General features: G+C 49.2%; 2 protein-coding genes across 3 annotated transcripts in view; one reads left to right on the plus strand and one right to left on the minus strand.

Moving 5' to 3' along the window:
- The window catches only part of KLHL40 (kelch like family member 40), a 12,579-nt gene extending 10,068 nt beyond the window's left edge, over positions 1-2,511 (plus strand). Inside the window, exon 6 of the mRNA XM_015649755.3 lies at positions 442-2,511. Coding sequence (XP_015505241.1) covers positions 442-553 — 112 coding nt within the window. The 3' untranslated portion in view covers positions 554-2,511. The remainder of the gene's footprint in view (positions 1-441) is intronic.
- Positions 2,512-4,084: 1,573 nt separating this feature from the next.
- The window catches only part of ZBTB47 (zinc finger and BTB domain containing 47), a 21,567-nt gene continuing 6,374 nt past the window's right edge, over positions 4,085-19,277 (minus strand). For both annotated transcript variants that reach the window (XM_015619918.2, XM_015619919.3), the window contains exons 2-6: positions 14,199-15,566; positions 10,824-10,971; positions 10,192-10,307; positions 9,649-9,793; positions 4,085-8,830 (exon numbers count right to left, since the gene is read on the minus strand). In XM_015619918.2, the coding sequence (XP_015475404.1) occupies positions 8,463-8,830; positions 9,649-9,793; positions 10,192-10,307; positions 10,824-10,971; positions 14,199-15,566 (2,145 nt within the window). In that variant the 3' untranslated portion in view covers positions 4,085-8,462. The remainder of the gene's footprint in view (positions 8,831-9,648; positions 9,794-10,191; positions 10,308-10,823; positions 10,972-14,198; positions 15,567-19,277) is intronic.

Genomic DNA, 19,277 nt, shown 5'->3' on the forward strand with positions numbered 1-19,277 from the left:
GGGCTGGGAAGCAGATAGTCTGGGCTGGGAAGCAGATAGTCTGGGCTGGGAAGCAGATAGTCTTACATGCAAGAGGAGTGGGCAGAAAGCATTTAGTGACAGCTGCTAATGCAGCGTTGGCTACTCCTGTCCCTCACATCGGTGCTCTGGCACCCTCAGCAGGATCCTCTTGTCCTTCACTGTGGATGTTCCACCTTGGTGCCATCAGTGCCCAATTCCCAGAAGGAAAATATTCCCACCCCTGCAAGACCACGTGCTGATATCCACATCCCCCAAACCAGAGCACGTCAGGGCTGAAAGTCCCCAAACGGATTCTCGTGGCCAAATAACTCCTGTGGGATGTCACACCACGCACCAGGGCTCCCACCACTACAGAGACCAGCTGTGGAGAGGGAAAGGAGATATTTCCTCACCATTAAATGTCTGCCTGCCTCTCCCCAGGTATGATGAGGAGCAGAAGAAGTGGGAAGGGGTCCTCCGGGAGATCCAGTACGCCTCCGGTGCCACGTTCCTTCCCGTGCGCCTCAACGTTCTGCGCCTAACGAAGATGTAGTCAGGCGTGATTGTTCTTCTTTCCACGGGGTGCTGGGGCAAGGAGGGATGGGGGAGATGCTTATCAGGGATATGGCATCTGGACTCTGCCCAGGACATTGCATCTGTGATTAGTTCTTTTTTGGATAAGTGGGGAAGAGGGGAGAGTATCTGGGAAAATTCTGGGAACTTGAAGGTGCTCACAAGGTAATTACAGAGGGGATCTGTAAGGAGCTGGGCAAGGCTGAGAAGCACAGAAAAATTAGTTATTCCTGTCTCAGGAGACAGGACAAATAGATCATACATTTTTTGACTTCTTTCTCCATGTTTTTCCCCATCTTTTCAACTGCTTTGGACCTCTCCAACAAAACAGCAGATGCAGAAAGTGGGGGCTAAGATGACATTCCCCAGGGAAAGATATCTAAAAAGCATTTTCCAGCCTGAGGTGTCTGTCAGCAGAGTGTTCCTTGAAGAGGAGAAGGAAGGGTTAAAGTCAACTGGTACAGGAGAGATCTGATAGTATTTGATGAGTTCCTGAGTGAAGAGTGTTGTTGGGATGAGACAGTTAAAGATCACGTGAGCTGCAGAAGCACTTTGGAAGTTGGAATTAAAAGCAAATAATCTTAGTTCTTCACCTCCACCTTGGCTTTGGAGTGATGAGAGACTGGGAGCTGTCTCAGGAAGGGAGGAGTCATGGAAGTTTTAGGGTGGGAAAGGGGGAAGAGATGGACAGGGGATGCCATGTGTGGTCATCTCCAGCCTTTTGGGCTCCTCATCCTCAATCACAGATCACAATGTCCTCACCTATGGATGGACAAATTCTGTTTTTAGGGAAAGGTTTTATATTTTTTGCTGTTTCTCTTATTTTTAATGTTCAGACTTTCTTTTTTTTTTTTTTTTAAGAGTATTTTACTTTGCTAAGACCTCAGATGTGTTTGTCTCAAAGAGAATTTCTGACTGAGGAAAAATGCATATTTATTTTAAAGCTGTCAATAATGAAGTCTTGATAGAGACACGACTGGACTGGCAGCAGAAAAAAAGATCTGTTAGTGCAAAAATCTCCTGATGCCCACACCATCTGACCAGTGCTTTACTTAAAAATAAATGTGACTATTCCAAAAGAAATCCCTTGTGTTTGCACATTGAGAGAGCTGAAACTGATCCTTCACAGCAACCAAAGACAAGGACTGAGCACAAGTTGTGATGGACACATGCAGCAAAACAACCCCATGGAGAGCCCCATCTTTTCTTGTTATTTTCCCCCATTTGGGAGCTGAAATTTTAGGATCTGTGTCCTTCCAGCTCTTTCCCATGGATACCACAACTAGGAGTTTACCCAGGACTAGAAGGAAGAAGGGTGCCTACACTGACAGGGTGAGAGGAAACAGCCTCAAATTGTTCCAGGGGAGGTTTAGATTGAATATTAGAATGAGTTTTTTCACAGAAATGATTGTAAAGCAGTGGAAGAGGTAGTGATGGACTCCCCATCCCTGGAAATGTTCAAAAAACATGTGGATGCGACACTTAGGAATATGGTTTAATGATGAACATGGTGGTGGTGCTGGGTTGGTGGCTGGACATGATGAGATTAAAGGTCTTTTTCAGCCTTAGCAATTCTATGATTCTGTGATGTCTTAGCACCATTAAAAGGGGTGATGATCAATAACAATTTAAAAAATTGTTTTCTCACAAAATCTCGCAAATCTCGCAAAATAATTGCCTCAAATGGTATGAAAATTCTGGTATCACAAATCATACCTGGGTGATTCATCTAGATCAAAATGCAGTTGTGGAGAAAACATGTTTGGAAGGAAAAAGATTTCAAGAAAAAGAATTCAAGGGAACCAGAGTCTTGTCCTGGTTTCATTTGAAGGATTTAGGAAGTTAGAGGATAAGCTCCTTAAAGGACAATCACATCAGAACGGTAATGAAATATTTCAGAAGAAAAAGAAATCCAAGGTGACTGGCTGTCACAAAGTAGCTTAAAAAAGAAAAAGAAAAAGGGGAAAAAAATCATTGAAACAATCATAGGTGTGAAAAATGCATGGAAAAGAAATAAACACCTTCTGCCTAGCTCTGCAGAAATTCATGTGGACAATTCCCAAGCTAATTAAAGATGAATCTTCCAAATAGCTTCTGTCAGAAAAAAAAAAGAAAAAATTAAGAAAAAAGTAAGAAAAAATTAAAAAATAATAATAATAATCCCTGCATAGAATAACCTTTTTTAAAGTCATTTATTGCAGTGTCAGGATACCACCTCCTGCCTCCAGCAGCGCCATCCCTGGAAGATGCACTCAATGCTCTGGTCTGGTTGACAAGGTGGTGATTGGTCAAAGGTTGACTCAATGATCTTGGAAGTATTTTCCAGCCTTAAATTGCTCTGTGATTCCGTGACCTTTGCTTCAGCTCTTCTTGCTGAAGGCAGGCTGGAAAGCTGTTGATGATCCTAATAGAGGTTTAAACCCCAATTCACCTCCTGCCACATTTCTTGGCTCTCCTGGAGGAATTCTGAGTTTTTGAAGCCAGCAGGAGAATGCTGCTGACCTTCCATGAGTTGTTGTGATATGGTCCCTGATAAAGGCTCAAGGTGTTTAAAATAAACAGGAGTTTGGTGCTCATGTGTGGTTCAGATCCATTATAAAGCTGTGGAGATGCCAGCACTGGCACAGGGCAGGAAACTATAAAAGGAAAAATAGCTGTTGTAGAACAAGACCCAGAAGAACTTGAAATATCCCACTCCCTGAGCAACGAGAGGAAAATCTCAGCACATGCTGGTCCGAGGAAGGAGGAAAAGTTGGACATAACCAAGTGAAGGTGTGGCCTGGGGATGTTCCTCCACATTTCCAAGAGGCTGTGTCAGTTTAGAGGCCATCACAGGTAAGAAATGCCACCAGGAACGCTCAGAGAGACATCACTCCTCACTGCTGCCTGGTGTTTTCCTGGCTCAAATGCAACATCTGCAGTGACACAGGTCCCCCTACAGATAATGACAGTGGCAAAGACTACATCCAAAGGCTGAGGGAAAGCTGTCTCTTCTTCCATTATCTTCCCAATATCCATGCTGATATTGTTGAGGAGGTTCCCCCTGCTCCGTTTCAAATTAATTAGGGCACTGGGTGCTTTGGGATGTGCTCATTGGCTTCTCCACTGCCAATAGAGGAGTTCAGAGAGCCCCTACTCAGAGTTCATACTGACCTGATGTAGCCAGCAGAACCAGATGCTCAGTCCTTACCCAAGGGCTGTAAAACCGAATTCCTTCTTCTATCCACTCATCACCCTTCCCTGGAAAGCTCTGTTTTTGTTGGCCCCACAACAGTCAAGTTGTCTCACACACACACGCACACACCTCCCACCAAACCCAACACAGAGCCTATACATGCGAAGCGGTGGCAGCAGTCAACATTCCATAGGAAACTCATCCTCCCCGTCTCTGACTGCTCACACAGTTGCATGAAAAAACCCTTTTAAAAGAAAAGAAAAAAAATATAAAGGGGGAAGAGAAAGATAAAGCAAAATTAAGGTAACAAAGAAAGTGGTGGAGCTTTTGGTTTTCTTTTATAAAAGACAAATCGTTTATTGATTCAGTCCTTCCACTTGCAACCTCTTTGGTAACAGTCATAACACTTCCAGACTGGGAGAACGCAGTGGAAAGGCCCAGTTCTGACCTCTCACCAATTTCAGAGCTCAGTGAGCCCCAGCGTGCCTTGGTGAGAGGCCAAAAGCAGATTTCAAAGCATGGCCAAGGACCTGGCCTCGAGGGACAACCCAAACCAGCCTCCCTACCGTGACTCGTCGTGCTCGTGGGCAGTGCAGAGAGCAGCCCCAGCACCCCCAGGCAGAAGATGGCTCGGGATGGGGATGTCTGACTGGGAGTTGTACCCTGGGAGGTGGCTTTGAGGAACCTCTTGGGACCTCCTGGACATTGGCCAACGGAACCATCGATGAAGCAAGACTTGCCCCTTCCTGCGGTAGACAATGACTTGCCTCAGTTGGCCCCACGGGGATGGACTAATCCAACCATCTCAGCCTCCCCCTCCTCACACCATCCCAAAGAGAGTAACTGCTGTACTTGGAGTTAAAGATAAACATATATTGATTACACATGGTCATAAAAAAAAAAGTAATTATAATAATAATACATTTCCTAGAACATTACTTAAGACGCTTCCGAAAAGCATCCAAGCTTCCCCTCCCCGCCTTCCCTTAATCTATACAGAATAAAGTGCTTCATTTAGTTTGTTCACACTTGTAGAGCCACCAATACACTCTTGGCATGTTTGGGCAACCGATACTGAATGCCGTAAAATAATACAGAGCCAAACACCAGGCATGAGAAACTAGTTTTGAGGCAAGTGCTTGGGGTTTCATTCATTTCCTTCGAGTTCCATGCTACAGAGGTTGTTCTTATTCCTATTGGTTTTTTTCTCCTTTTTTAAAAATTATTATTTTCTTCCTTTGTAAGTTCAACCCAACTCCCGTCGTGGTTCCGTGTCTCTGGGCAGGGCTGCGTGTGGGGAAGCTCTCGCCGTCCGTGTGAACAAAGGGCATCTGTCCGTCTGTCCTTCCCTCCTGACTTCAGGCAAACCAAGAGTCACCTCAGAGGAGTTGTCTAGCAGCGGATGCTCGTCTCTATTGCACTGTCACAGCCGTTCCCACCTGTCCATCCATCCATCCATCCATCTATCCATCACCTTCCCACCGCGCCAGGGTTATGGCTGTGGTCCAAAGGGCCAGCTGTGCCTCATGGATACGTGAGGCAAACTGGTCTGTGCTACCAGGCTCCTGGGATATAGAAACCAAAAAATGACCCTCCCCACATGATTCCCTCCCTCCCCAAAGTTCAAATGAAGGGTGGAGCGTGGGGGGAAAAAAATTCCAACCCAGATAGGTCTGGGGTTTAGGTGAGTGGGAAGAGCTGTCAGCTGAACGTTGCGTTACGGCGTATTCAGGAACTGCGTAATGGAAATCAAGCCCCTCTCCACCCTCGCGGTCTGTCAAAGAAGGGATGTGAGAGATTAAGGTGCAAGAGTTTAAAAAAAAAAAAAAATTAAAAAAAATTAAAATAAAACATAAAAAGCTTGAAAACAACGGACCCAACTCTCCTGCCCTGTCTAACCCCAAGGGGTGCAACAGTGCCGGCCGGGACGGATCCAGGATGGACGAGGCACTGTGGGAGCGACTCGTCTGAGCTCTTAGTATGCAAATGAAAACCAGACATGAAGACACACTGGGGCTGAGTCAGGGTGTAGACAAAAGGGCTCAGAGGCCTTGTAGGACTCCTGGGAACTACCCAGGCCTTGGAGAGGGGAAGGAGCAGCAGGGATCTGGTTCTCCAAAGTGCTGTGTGCATGGTCACATCTCAACATCTCCAAGTGGCTCCACAAGCAGGCTCTCAAAGGGGATCAGACGCAGCTGGGATCAGTCACTGGGTTTTCCGCTGGGCTTCCAGCCTCAAGGAAGTGCTCTCATCTCACAGAGATGTCCAGGGGGGGCAGGTCCTCACTGGGAGAGGATGAACCGCGACAGGAACAGGGAAACCACCTCCAGGTGAGTGGAATAAAGGGAGCACAATGTTGGCGTGGGTGTTTACATGGGGGAAAATTTGTCAGCTGATGGACTTCATCACAGAAGACCAAAAACGCAAGGTGAGCCCTCCTTGGGGCACAGAGCTCCCATCCTGTCTCAAGGCTGAGTGTGAGGGGAGAGAAGCACAAGGAAGCCCAAGGGGATGGGATCTGGGAGGCAGCAGAGGAGGAGACAGCATTCACCACTCCAACACCTCCACGGGTTTCAATGAATGCTTCTCTAAAGCAAATATCTTCCAGTATGGGTCGTGGTCCTTTCAGACAGCCAATGGCCCCAAGAGCCTTCATCCCCCACAGGTGTGTTTGAGAAGGCTTTGCACTACTCCAATCAGCCCCAGGGTCATGGAGTGGGACTACAGAGAAGCCTTTGGAACCACCTGAGAAGGTCAATATGGTGAGGCAGCTCTGCCACAGCAACCTCCTCGTTCTCAGAGCAGATGGAGATGGGGGTGAGCTCACCAGTACTGAGAGCCGTGCTGGGCATCCACAGGATCCCAGCCAACATGAAGATGAAAAGGATTTTGTGGCTCCAAAATGCTGACATCAGTCAGCTTTCCCAAGATGCCAGGCACCACTGGGGCCCCTGTTGGCAAGAGGTCACACCAGTCACCTCAAAGAGCACTCAGGAGAACAGCAGATGCTCCCCAGTCCTGTCCCCAGTCAGCAAAGTCCCTGAGCATGTGGCTGAACCCACCCATCTCTGCAGGGACAGCCTCAACACTGCCCAAGTGCTTTGCTGATTTGGTCCAGGAGATGAAACACCAAGACTTTTCACAGACCCAGATGTGGATCTCTGTCCCCAGCACTCTGCTGTCACCCAGCACAAGCTGCATATGAGAAAAGGCTCCAGCAGCCCACTCAGTGACCTCTTTCCTTCTTACCTACCAACAGTGCTTCCACCACCTCCTCCATGAATGACCCACAGGTGACCTCAACACTGCCTTTAGAAGCACAGGATCAACTGGAACATCCTCCACCTCTTGGCAGCCCTTCTCTGCCCATGCTGGGTGCTCTCTGACTCCAAAGGGGACACTTCCCCAGGCAGGGAGCACACAGCCATGGTCAGGACGATGCATGGCACCCTGGGGAAGAGCACAGCAGCGAGAGACCTAAGTGCCCAACAGAAAGGTTGCAAAGCCTTCCTCTTCTCCTCCTCAGCATGAAGCCAGCCATATCATTTCTGAGTGAAAACAAAGACCAGCTCAACTTCAACATCTTCAACAAGCACTAAGCAACACCACAGGGCATCGCCAAAACAACCACAGCCCTCGCTGGTCCCCTCTGGTCCCCCCAGACCAGGACAGGGCAACAGATGCCAGCACCACAAGGAGAAGTGAAGCTTGGGAGAGCAAATGCAGGCAACAAACTGGAGATTGGGACATCATCATCCCCAGGCTGAACACAGTCTTGCTCTAGCTGTGAACCTTGCAGCAGGACCAAGCTGGAGCTCACCCGTCCCTCAGGGGTTTATTCGGATTGTTAAGGCACTATTCTGGGCCGATTCTGCTGAGAAACAGAAGCGTCCTGCTCCTCTGTCCCAGGCTACCCTCCTGCCAGTCCCAAAGGTATCTGAGCTCTCCCAGGCACAGCTCCCTGACTCCAGAGCATCCCCAGGAGCCCAGCTCCTGCTGGGATTAGCAGAAAGGTCACAGCATAACCCAGCTCCCTTAGGGCACCCCAAAACTGAACAGACAGTGAGCTGTCGATGCCCCGAGATGCAAGGTGGGTGTTTGTGCTTTTGCCTGTGGAGGAGGAAAACCTGTTGTGGGGAAGGAAGACGTGTCAAGGGCTGCTAACGAGAGCATGCTAATGGCTTTCCAATGAGGACATCTGCTCGCTCGCCACAGGCCACTGGGGCTGGCAGTGGCAGGCTCCTCTGGTGTGCCCACCTCCCAACCCTGTGGGTGAAGAGCCTGACTTGAAAGACCAGCTTTACAGTACAGGGATTCAAGCACCACTAACTAGAATTCAGCTTAGAAATATTGATGCACCGGCCAGCAAGCTCAAGGCCGGATCCTGCTCTTCCCAGCCTCACCAACATCCCAGCAGGAAGATGAAACCGGCGTGTGGGAAGATGAAATGGAGAGTGACACCTTTTACCTACACCCTTATGGACAGACGGTGGTTTCCCCCCAACACCCAACACACAAGGAGCTTGGGGGGGCTTCCTCCTGCTCCCCCTCTCTGCGGAGAATGACGAGTGAGAAAAAGGATTAAAAACCCAAAACAACCCCAAAATGAGGAGGAAGGGGGGTAGAGAGCAAGCAAAGCCTTGGCTCCCCGGGGGAAAGGCGTTCCCGAAGGGCAGAGCAGTCCGTGCAGGCGCATGGCCAGGGTGAGGGGCACCTAATTGTTGTTTGAATTTATCCTCCCCGCGGGAAACAGGGGAGGGGGTGGTGGTAGGTGAGGAGGAGGAGGGAGGGTCTGTGGAAGAGGATGGAGCAGCGGCAGGGGCAGGGGGGAGACGCCGGGGCCGGGAGGCAGCGGAGCCGGGCTGGTGGCGGGCTGGGGGATGGCCGTGTCCGAAGCCAAGGGGTTGCTGACGCGGAAACATTTCTCCTTGTGGGCTTTGAGCATGTTGGAGAAGCGGAAGCGCTGGCCGCAGACGTCGCAGGGGTACGGCTTCTCCCCGGTGTGGGTCCGGCGGTGCCGCTTCATGTTGGGGCGGCTGGTGAAGCTCTTCCCACAGATCTCACAGATGTAGGGCTTCTCCCCTGAGGGCAGGAGAAGAGGGGTGAGAAGCTGCTGGTTAGGCTGGGTGTCAGAGACTGGAAAGATCTGATGTCTCGAGACGTTTGGGGATGCGTGTGTGTGCCTTGCCCTCGTGAGGCAGTGAACAGCCCCACATCTCAGCCCTAGAGCCTGTATCCCAGCCTGGCAGTGTCTGTCAATCACGGCACACGGGGAGGCAGTGCTCCACTCTCCCCTAATCCACCTCCTGAGCGGCCAAAAGACCACAAGTCCCAAGTGAGAGAAAGGCCTTTGAGGACCAAGGGGTATTTAAAGCCAAACACCAGGCCATCATGTAGGTTCATCTAGACCTTACCTTTGTCTTGGAAGTTCTGTCTCAACCCAGGAGTAGGTAGCTATATATGTACTTTTCTATATCTTTTCTGTCTTTCTTTCTTTCTTCTTCTTCTTCTAATTCCCTCTCCTTGGAATATTTTGAGTACCTTAACATCAAATGTGTTTATAGTTTGCTAAACTGAATGGGCCAAGTTAATGCTGTGAGAAGTGTTTTATGTTGGTTGAATGCTGTACTAAGTCTTTTGCCAAAGTTCCCTGATTTTTCTCAAGGTTTGCCAGCAAACCTTTGTGTTGTTTTGACCTCTTGCTGGTATTTCTCCTGTGTGTCCAGCTCAGAGATTATTTTAAGCCCTTCCAAAAGTCTCAAATGAATTCATTGGAGCCTTACCAGTGCCCTCAAAAACCCTATCCTGCCACCCACCCAGAGATGTTACCCCCATCCTATCACTCCTTCCAGGGAGAGCCTGACTGCTGGGATCTGGGACCAGGCAAGGGGGAGTCTCACCTGTGTGTGTCTTCATGTGCTCATCAAAGTACTGCTTCATGTTGAAGTCCTTGCCACACCACTGGCACATGAACTGCTTGTGGCCGATGTGGATGCTCATGTGGGAGCGCAGCTGGTACTTGTACTGGAAGCGCTCGTTGCAGTTCTGCAGGGGCAAGGAGTTGTTGATGAGCACCCAAAATACCCCCACATTCCCCTCAAATCACCAGCAGTGAAGAAATCCCTTTTTCTCCCTCCAGGAAACCCCCCACAACAAGCTTTTTGGGACACGCCCAGCCAGGTTTGCAGGCTGGATGGGCTTGGGGTGGGTGCAAAGTTCAGGCATTGGGGTACAGTTCCTGGCATTGGATAAGTTCATCATAAAGTTGGTGGGGCCCTCAAACCAGGAGGTGATGCAAAGTTTGGAAAAGCATGGGATCATCCCTACAGCTGCACCGGCACAAAGCACAGTGGAAGTCCCAGGGAGTGGAAGATCTTTCCCCAGATCAGTGTTTTTGCCCTTGTCTGAGAGGCTGACAGCCAGGGGGACAGCCAGGACCTTACCTCGCACTTGAAGGGCTTTTCCCCGGAGTGCTGGAGCGAGTGCACCTTGAGGGACATGCTGCGCTTGAAGGACTTCCCGCAGGTCTCGCAGGTGAAGGGCATGTCCTTGGTGTGTGCTGGTGGGGACAGGGGCAGGTCAGGAGCCTCCACACACCTCCACCATCCATCTCCCACACCCTGGGAGCTGTGGCTCCCAGTGCCCAGCCCCAGTAAACCCAAAGTATCTCTGGAAGATATATGGCATCAACATTTCAAGCATTTCCCTTCCAAACCCCCGTTCTTCTGGATCTCTTTGGTGGCTCCAAGGCCCAGGGACCCAACCACCATTGTCGCATTGAGTTTGCTTTTCAAAGCCCAGCACTGGTGTGGTCCGGTCCTTTTACACTGGTTACACTTCAAACCTTCCTCTGATCACTTCTGATCAATAAAATAAATGGGATTCCCAGCACCGAGTCCAAACCCAGCACTGAGCAGACATTCAGCACTGAATATCAGGCCAAATTTCAAGATGGGGATGTGAGGAAGCCCAGCCCTGAGCACCCAGCATGGCAGCAACAGAAAACACCTTTCATTGTCAAACTGGTGGACTAACACCCCCAACAAGATCTCCCCGTGGTGCCTCCCACACTCACCAACCATGTGTTTGCGCACGTGGGCCATGGTGTAGAACTTCTTCTCGCAGATCTCGCAGGAGAACTTCTTCTCTGCATAGCCATGGACGATCTTGTTGTGCTCGTGGAGAGACCAGAGCTTCTTGAACCCCTTCCCACATGTCACGCACTGCAAGGACACAGGAGATGGTCAGGGAAGCAGGGGAAGTGGCTTCATCCATGGAAAGGGAGCATCACTGTGAAAGCTACAGCAGATATCAAAAATCATAACAACCAGCAAGTCTGATACAGACCTTGTCACTTCAAAACCTCCAAACTTCATATTTCTATCCATGGGATGAGCAAGGGACAATGACCTTCCAGGGAAGGATGTGGAATCTCCATCAATGGTGGTATCAGGACTTGGATAAGCGACAGCTCATGCCCTATTCCCAACTGGGAATTTATTCCTAAGTGAAGATGTTAAATAAAATAATCCCAAACCTCTGTACATTGGAAATTTGCAAAAAAACATAAAAATAAGGAGAATCCCAAGCCAGGGCAGTACAACTTCAGTCTTCAGCAGATATTATGGATACTTCACCACTAAATTGGTTTTCCAAACAGACCTATGACTCCATGATATCCAAAAGGACCAAAATGGACCCAAACCACCAGTCCATCAGCACGAGCAGAACAATTGGACGTGCAAAGTCTTCCCCAAAAAGCTAAGGTAGAGAATCACTTCAGCTCCAACAAATTCATTGTTCCTCTGGAAGTTCCCAGGAAAAGCTCCAACTTCCGTGTGAGACCTCTTGGAGGCACAGGAGACAGTTCAGTGCTCAGGAAAACGCAGGAGAGAGATGTCCACAAAGGAAACCATGCCAGGAGCCAAGGGTCAACTCCTTCCCCTTTACCTTTCCATGGCTCACATTCCTCTTATTATCCCTGTCAACAGGGATAAAACCATCCCTTCTCTCCTTGCAGATTTGTTGAGAAAATAATTCACGCCTTGAAGGCATCTTGCAGCAACGTAGCTGAATTGTACTGGTGAACCTGGGGAGGGATTCCTCCACTTCTCCTCCTTCCCAGAGGAACAGATGCTCCTTGATGGGCTTCAACAAAATTTTGCTGTGATACCGTGGAAAACACACCATTATGCTGTGTTATATTTTCTGTATATATTTATATTTAGGTGTCCCAAAGGAAAAATTATGGTCACAGAGCCATTCCCAACTGTCATCATCTTCATCTTGCCATGCTCAAATGTCAACATGAGTAGTCCTCCAAGTCCTGCTATTCCCAAATATTCCATGGACCAGAACAGCTTTATCTTCATTTTAAGGGATATTTCAGAGCAAATTCAGGATTAGAGCCTGATATCAAACACACATCAATATCCATTTTCTCCACTTAAAATTAAAGAGGCAGGGGAATTTCAAAATGAAAGGGAAAGGGAAAGCAGCAGAGATAGAAAAACCCCCAGGGCTGGGACCAAACACCCTGAAGGGCTGAGCTCTGTGTCCTCATTTACTGCAACAAATCATCACTCAAAAATATGGAAGTAATGTCCAAATGAGGGGGGGAAAATGAGGATATAAATTTTTGCAGGTTAAAAGGGAAAATCATACTGAAGCTGGCCAAAAAAAAAGACTTTGAGGGACAACTCAATGAAGCAAAGGATGAATCACTTTTCAGGTGGTAGAGGTAGGGTGCACATTATGGAGATGGGGAACAAACACAGGGAGCAGGATGGTGCTTAAATCCTAAAGCTTTATGGATGAAATTTGGGAAAAAAACAGGAAAACAAAGCAGCAGACCAAACCAGGAAAAGATGGATAGTCCCTCCATGGATCTGATTAAAACACAAGAAATAAAAGCTATTATAAGTAGAATGACAAAAAAAATTCCTTTTCCATCCAGACATAATTCCATGGGATGTTGCTATAGTTATTAAATATTATCAGAGCAAGTGGAGTGGATTTGGCTATTTGTAAAATTAAAAATGCTCAATTACGTGGGAGACAATGATCCCTTTCTCCACAGAAGGAGGTCACTACACAGGCAGTTGTGGTTCATCCTATTCCAAAATTATCTGGAAAAGGTCTAAAAAGGAAGAGGCAAAATAAAAAACAAGGAGGAGACAGCCCCATGTTATCCACCTGGAAAGCAGATGAAGCTAAATAAACATTCTGGTAAAAGTCCTTTTTATCTGCCTACATTTTATGTTGGGTTCTGAAATAGCTACCACCATGCAGGTATTGAGCTACACTCATCCATTCTAGGAAAAAGCATCCCAAAAAAGCAACTTCTGCACTGTGAATTTGTTAGGAAGATGCACCAAAGGGTCAGTGACTGCTTCCTTCACCTATGAGCCAAGACTATTCCTGATTCCATGTTCCCTGCTTTCCAAGATCTGCCTCATTCCCTATTTTGTTTGGGATGCCACCAGTGAAGGACCCAAATAGCACTTGGGTTGTGTTATCTTCATCAAGGAGAGCTGTGAGATCATTCAAAATCTGGTTGCTGGAGGGAAGGGTGATGGGAGAAGCTCCCCATAAATTGGCATATTTGTAATTATTAGCAGCAGCATCCTGTGAAACAGCTCATTGGGAATGAGAGATGGGAATTTGGAGGGATCTTCAGGAACACACGTGTTTGCTGCTCTGATTGGGTGCCTCCCTATCCCCCCAAACCTGCACTGATTTAACAAAGTCAGTTTGCCAACACAGGATCTCATTAGAACAGGGGAAGGCCACATCAAGCCCGAGCCGTGCACGGACGTCAAATGCACTCACAAATTTGCTAATACACGCAAAAAAAGCACAAAAGGCAGATTCAAACCATTTTAACTCCTGTCAGCAAATCTTCAAATTAAGCTAAAATGGGTTCAGCCTGGGTGGGAACGCTGGAGTGTGTCTCCATCAGGGGCTCAGAGTGTTTTATCCAGATTAACTGAATAAACTCAAAAGAAAAATTACTCCTCAAAAATTAACTCTGTGTTTCCACCCAGCCAGTCAAAGGGAAGTCACAACCTCCCTGGCACAAATCCTGATTCCAGGCCACTGCGGGACCCTCCTGAGTTTCAATACAAGTCATGAGTGAAGGAAGGTTCCCTCCCAACTGCCATGTGCCAACTGCAACATCAATATTTTCTGAGCACAAGCCCATCCCATGGTGCAGCTGGATGGGATGACCTCCATGGTGTCCTCACTGAGATGTCCCACAGTGGTGGGATGCTCCTCCTTTGGTGGGACGTCCTCACCTCGATGGGACATCCATCCACTTTGGTGGGGTATTTCCCCCTTGGTGGGACATCCATCTCTAGTGGGATGCTCCACCCCGGGGTAAGGTATTTCCCCCTTGGTGGGATGTTCACCCTGGTGGGATCCATGCCCTGGATGGATCCATGCTCACCTGGATGTTCTTCTCACAGTCGGTCTGGTGGTGCAGCAGGAGCTCGCTCTCCAGCAGGAAGCGCTTCCCGCACTTGTCGCAGATCTGCATCCGGCTGTGCGTGACGTTCATGTGCTTCTCCAGGTACCAGCGGTTGTTGAAGATCCGGGGACACTTCTTGCACGGATAATGCTGCTTCTCCTCCAGCTTCACCTTCTGGCCCAAGCCATCTTGTTCTTTCTTTCTCTTCCTTCCCCTCTGGCCTTCTTCTTCCTCCTCTTCCTCTTCCTCTTCCACCTTGGCCATCTCCTGGGACCTGGTTGCCATGGCAGGTTTAGTGGCTTTGGATGCCCGGCTGCCCCTGCGGGGCTGTCCACTCTTTTCCCTTTTCATCTCTGAGGCATCTTCATCATCATCGTCCTCCTCTTCTGTTGTCTCCTCCAGGTCTTCCTCCTCGCTGCGCTCCTCCTCCTCCTCCTCCCCCACCTCTGCATCCTCCTCCTCTTCCTCCTCCTCCTCCCCTTCCTCATTCTCCTCCTCCCCGTCCTCCTCCGTGTCGCGCCCATCCCCGTCCGGCCGCCCCATCATGGCCGCCTCGCTGGCGGCCGCCTTCCCCTCCGTGCCCTTGGAGACGTTGAGGGTCTGGTTGTTGAGGTTCACCTCCACGATGATCTGCTCCCGGTTGTAGGAGCCCTGGCTGTCCAGGTCCTCCTCGGACTCCTCACCCTCCATCTTACAGACAGCGCCGGGACCTCCATCCTTCTCCTCCTTGTAGTACTGCTTGGCCGGGCCGGGCGGGAGCGTCCCACTGCCTGTCCCATCCTCCACCCGCACTGAGAAGGGGTCGTTGCCCTCCCGGGCGTAGATTTTGGGGTGGGGGGCGTCCACCTCCTGCTTGATCTCGCAGTAGTAGGGCGGGGGTCCGGCGCAGCCCTCGGCGGGCAGGGCCATGTCGGTGGCCAGGCTGAGCGAGCGGGTGTCCAGCAGGTCCTGGCAGGAGGACGCGATGTTGTTCATCTGCAGCACGGCGGCCGCGTTCAGCACGTCCTGCACATTGCAGGAGTTGACGAGCAGCTTGGAGGTGTAGATGAAGTTGAGGATCTGCTGGAGGCCCTGCGAGGTGAGGGCCTCCAGAGAGAGCTCCACGCGCTGCAGCTGCTTGTTCTGGGTGAAGAGGGAGTGGAAGAACTGGCTGTAGGCTGCCAGGACCCCCTTGTGCGCCGGGAAGATGCTCTTGTGCTGCACCAGCACGATGTCCACGTCGCACAGGTCCGGCTGAAAGAGGCGCTGCTCGTTCAGTCTGTCCATCAAACACGTGAAGTGGAGGGCTACATCCTCCACCAGGGAGTACTCAGCCGAAGGGTAGTCAGTCGTTTTTTCGACTATCAGCTGTAGGGAGGAAAAAAGTAAAATCATTCAGGGCTCTTTCTCCCAAAAAAACCCTTCTGGCCGTGTCATTCATCCCTGTCCATGCACCCTCAAGACAGAGATGCCACCTGAGAAACCCTACTGCCTGCCCCAGCTCGGAGATGCCAACCAAAACATTCCATCACCAGCCCCAGCTTGGAGATACCAGCCAAGAAACTCCATCACCAGCCCCAGCTGGGACATGTCAACCAAAATGCTCCACCACCAGCCCCAGCTTTGGAACACCAAGAATCTCCACCACCAGACCCAGCTTGAAGACACCAACCAGGAAGTTCCATCACCAACTTGAGTCCAGGAGACTCAACCAAGGAGTGAAAGGGCAGGTCAGGGCCACATGAGCACCCACTGATATCCCTTCAGGGTGGGTAGGAGGCACCATGGCCACCAAGGAGGTCCAAAGCCAGGCTCAGGTGTCCACACTCAGAGATATCACAGAGGAGAGGGGATGCCTTGACCTCTTGAACCAGATGCAGATACAAGTGGATATTTGCCCCAAGCAGGAAGCCAGTTTTAGGCGCCTGCTGAGATTTAACCCCCTAATTAAAGGAAATCAGGGGATTTTTACCTTCCAGATTCTGCAGATAATTACGTAAAACCCAATATCCTCTGATATTTCTGAATTACGCCGCGTGCTCTCGCTCACAACAGCAGCTCACTCACAGCTGGATTCATTGGGATGATTTATGCACTTTTTAATGCTCATTTTCCATTGCCTGGGGAAAGACACTACCTGGAAAAATTCAAATCAGGGAGCAGCACCCCCAGGCTGGGAAATGCTGCGACTGCCAACCCTCCCCAGGCTGTTTTCTGGGTATTTAATCCAACTCCCACCTATTACACATGGTCCAGACCATCCCTGGTGTTCTCCTGGTCATACCTGAGCCCCAGGCTGAGTCTGTCTGCTCCATCCCAAATCCAGAGGATATCCCACACCCTAAATCCTGTGTCCTGTATTAAAAGAAGGTGGGACACAGCCTTTCCCTCTGCTTCCTTAGCTGAATACACAAATCCTGGGTGGAGACAGATCCAGACCCCATAACTCCCTCTTTCCTGACCCTCCTAGGATGTGACCAAGGACATGGTTCAGAGCTGTGGCAGAGAGAGAGGGTCCAACCTGCCAGGTTTATCCTGCACCTCCTGCTCCAAAAAGAGTTTTTCAGCTCCCATTTTTTGCTGGAACAAATGGCAGCTCTTGATCAACACACAAATTCCAGCAAGACATGTTCTGTTTGTCTTTTTTTTTTTTTTTTTTTAACACACAAATTCCAGCAAGACATGTTCTGTTTGTCTTTTTTTTTTTTTTTTTTCCTGCCAAAGGCAAAAGCACACACAGACAAAAATGTTTAAATAATAAAAAAGGGTGTTTTCTTCTCTGTTTTCCCAACAAGCAAAAAAACTCTTCCCCCTTCCTGCCAAATTTTTTTCATGTTCATTGGATTTCTGCTCCAAAACCAACCCATCCAACCAATTGGGATCTGAGCTTTGCATCGTCTTGATAGCCCTGGAGAGCCCCAGCAAGTGCTGGCACCCAGGGAAAACATGGAAAAACCAGTTCTGCTCCAAATTCTTGGCTCCACAGCCTGGAGTGGGGCAAAGAGGTAGGAAAAGGGTTGGGTGTTTGTATATTATTATATACTTTTATAATTTATATATATTTAATAAATAAATATTTAATAAATTCAATATTTTACACATTTATGCTTATATATAGTTAAATTACTTATATACAAAAACATATAAATATATAAATACATGAACATTCCTTATATATGTATTTGTTACAAAATACTGCATCCCAGCTGGAACATCCATCCACCCCACCATTTTCTGAGCCTCTCGCCACTGCCAAGAACATTTTGATGAGAGCTTGGATGGTTCAGCCCTCCCAAGACATGTAGAAAATAATTAAGGATATAATAAATATCAAAAACTGGAGAGACAGCAGGAATTCAGCAGAGCAGTTTGCCGTTTTCCAGGTTCTCTCTTGAAAAAAAAACAACTCCTAAATTCAGGTTTTTCCTCCGGGGATCCATCTCACCTCATTCCCCATTTAGGACACCCCAAGCTTGGCGTAGGGACGCGGAGGAATGGGTGCAAAACAGAGGAAAATGGGTCTGTGGGGCGGCATGGCCCAGCCTGGAAAACAAAAGCCGTGTTTTTTTCCTCGCCCTCCGGATGGAGGATTTTTGGCTAAAGGGGCTGATCCCTCACCCAGCGCCGGTCCTTGCCAGGCAGCTCTAATCAGTCCCAGCAGCGGCGAGGACAATGCGTGTCTTGGCCGCGTCCCGCCGGTGACTTCAGCCCGGCCTTGTCAGCGGGAGCCTTTTGCTCTTTATTGCTCTCAGATGCTTTTCGTGAGCCTGCCCGGAGCCAGAGCCCCGGCCGAGACAAGAGGCGCCTGCCGGGGTGAGATCCCGAGAAAAACCCCAAATCGCCCCAAAATGCCCCTCCGGCAGCTGCCGTCCCTGCAGCTCCGCTGGAGAGGAGAAGCCTGATTAATGGGGATTAATGGGAGGGTTAAATCCGGTGCTCTTCCTCTGGGAAAACGCAAATATTTGAAATATATATCCCTTTTGATATTTCTTGTATTAAAAAATATATATTTAAAAAAAAAAAAAAAAGAAGAAAAGAATCACGAGTTTTTCTCTTTTCCACCATCACCACCCTGCCCCTCCGGCTCTGTTTAGTGCCAGCTGCAGGTCACCCATCCCATGGCCATCCCCTGGGCATGCACTGCATGCACTAAACCAGGGTCAAACCTAAACCTGCGGGGCCCCACCACACACTGCCAACCTCTAAACGAGGTTCTGGAGTCACCAGCGCAGAAAAAAATGCCCCAACAATTATTAGAAAGCAGCGTGGCCATGAATTCCGCACCCCGAGGGGCCGGCGGCGCCTGCAGCCAGCCCTCCCCGCCCTGACGCTGCCCTCCAGCTCTATTTTAAGAGTTTTCACGTGATGCTGCCAAAATCCCATCCCAAAACAGCTGCTGGGGCAAGAGGACGGCCAGAGGATGGGGAGGATGCTCGGGGAGAGGGATGGGATGAGCCCCGAAGGCAGGGGATGGAAGGAAGGGATGAGTAAGGAATGGAGGTGGAAGGAGATGCTGATGTTCAGTGGAGCAGGGCAGCCTCTCTCCAGACAAACCACCAAAAATCCCACTGCAGGAAAGGTGGAGCCCAAGCTCCATTTCCACCTGCACCCTGCCATGTGCCTCAGTTTCCCCAAACAGCCCCACCAACACCTGCCCCAAAAGGTGCTTGCTGCTGGCTTTAAATCAATGTACTACGACAAAATGCACTTACTCTCAGCAGCTATGGAGAACGAGATCTCTAAACCTCCCTGCAGCTCTGAACCTCCCCTAAGGACCAGAAGGTTGGGCCACTCTGGATATTTTTATATACTCAAATCCACAGTTCCCCAGAAGACCATCCCTGACCTTCACCAGCCTCTCATTTATTTAATTAATTGTTTATTCCTTTCTAGCGCCCTCATCACCACAGCATCAAGGACCATGGGTAATCCTTACCCGCATAAGCACAAGGACAGGGGGTGTTAGGGCATAAAATTCACATTTAAGTGGTGACAAGGCGAGCTGCCTATGAACCACTTTCCATTCAGCACAAAATTTGGGGATTTCTTTAAATTTTTCACCCTCAAGATGTACAAAAA

Source organism: Parus major, chromosome 2 (genome assembly GCF_001522545.3).
Source record: "Parus major isolate Abel chromosome 2, Parus_major1.1, whole genome shotgun sequence".
NCBI classification, from domain to species: domain Eukaryota; kingdom Metazoa; phylum Chordata; class Aves; order Passeriformes; family Paridae; genus Parus; species Parus major.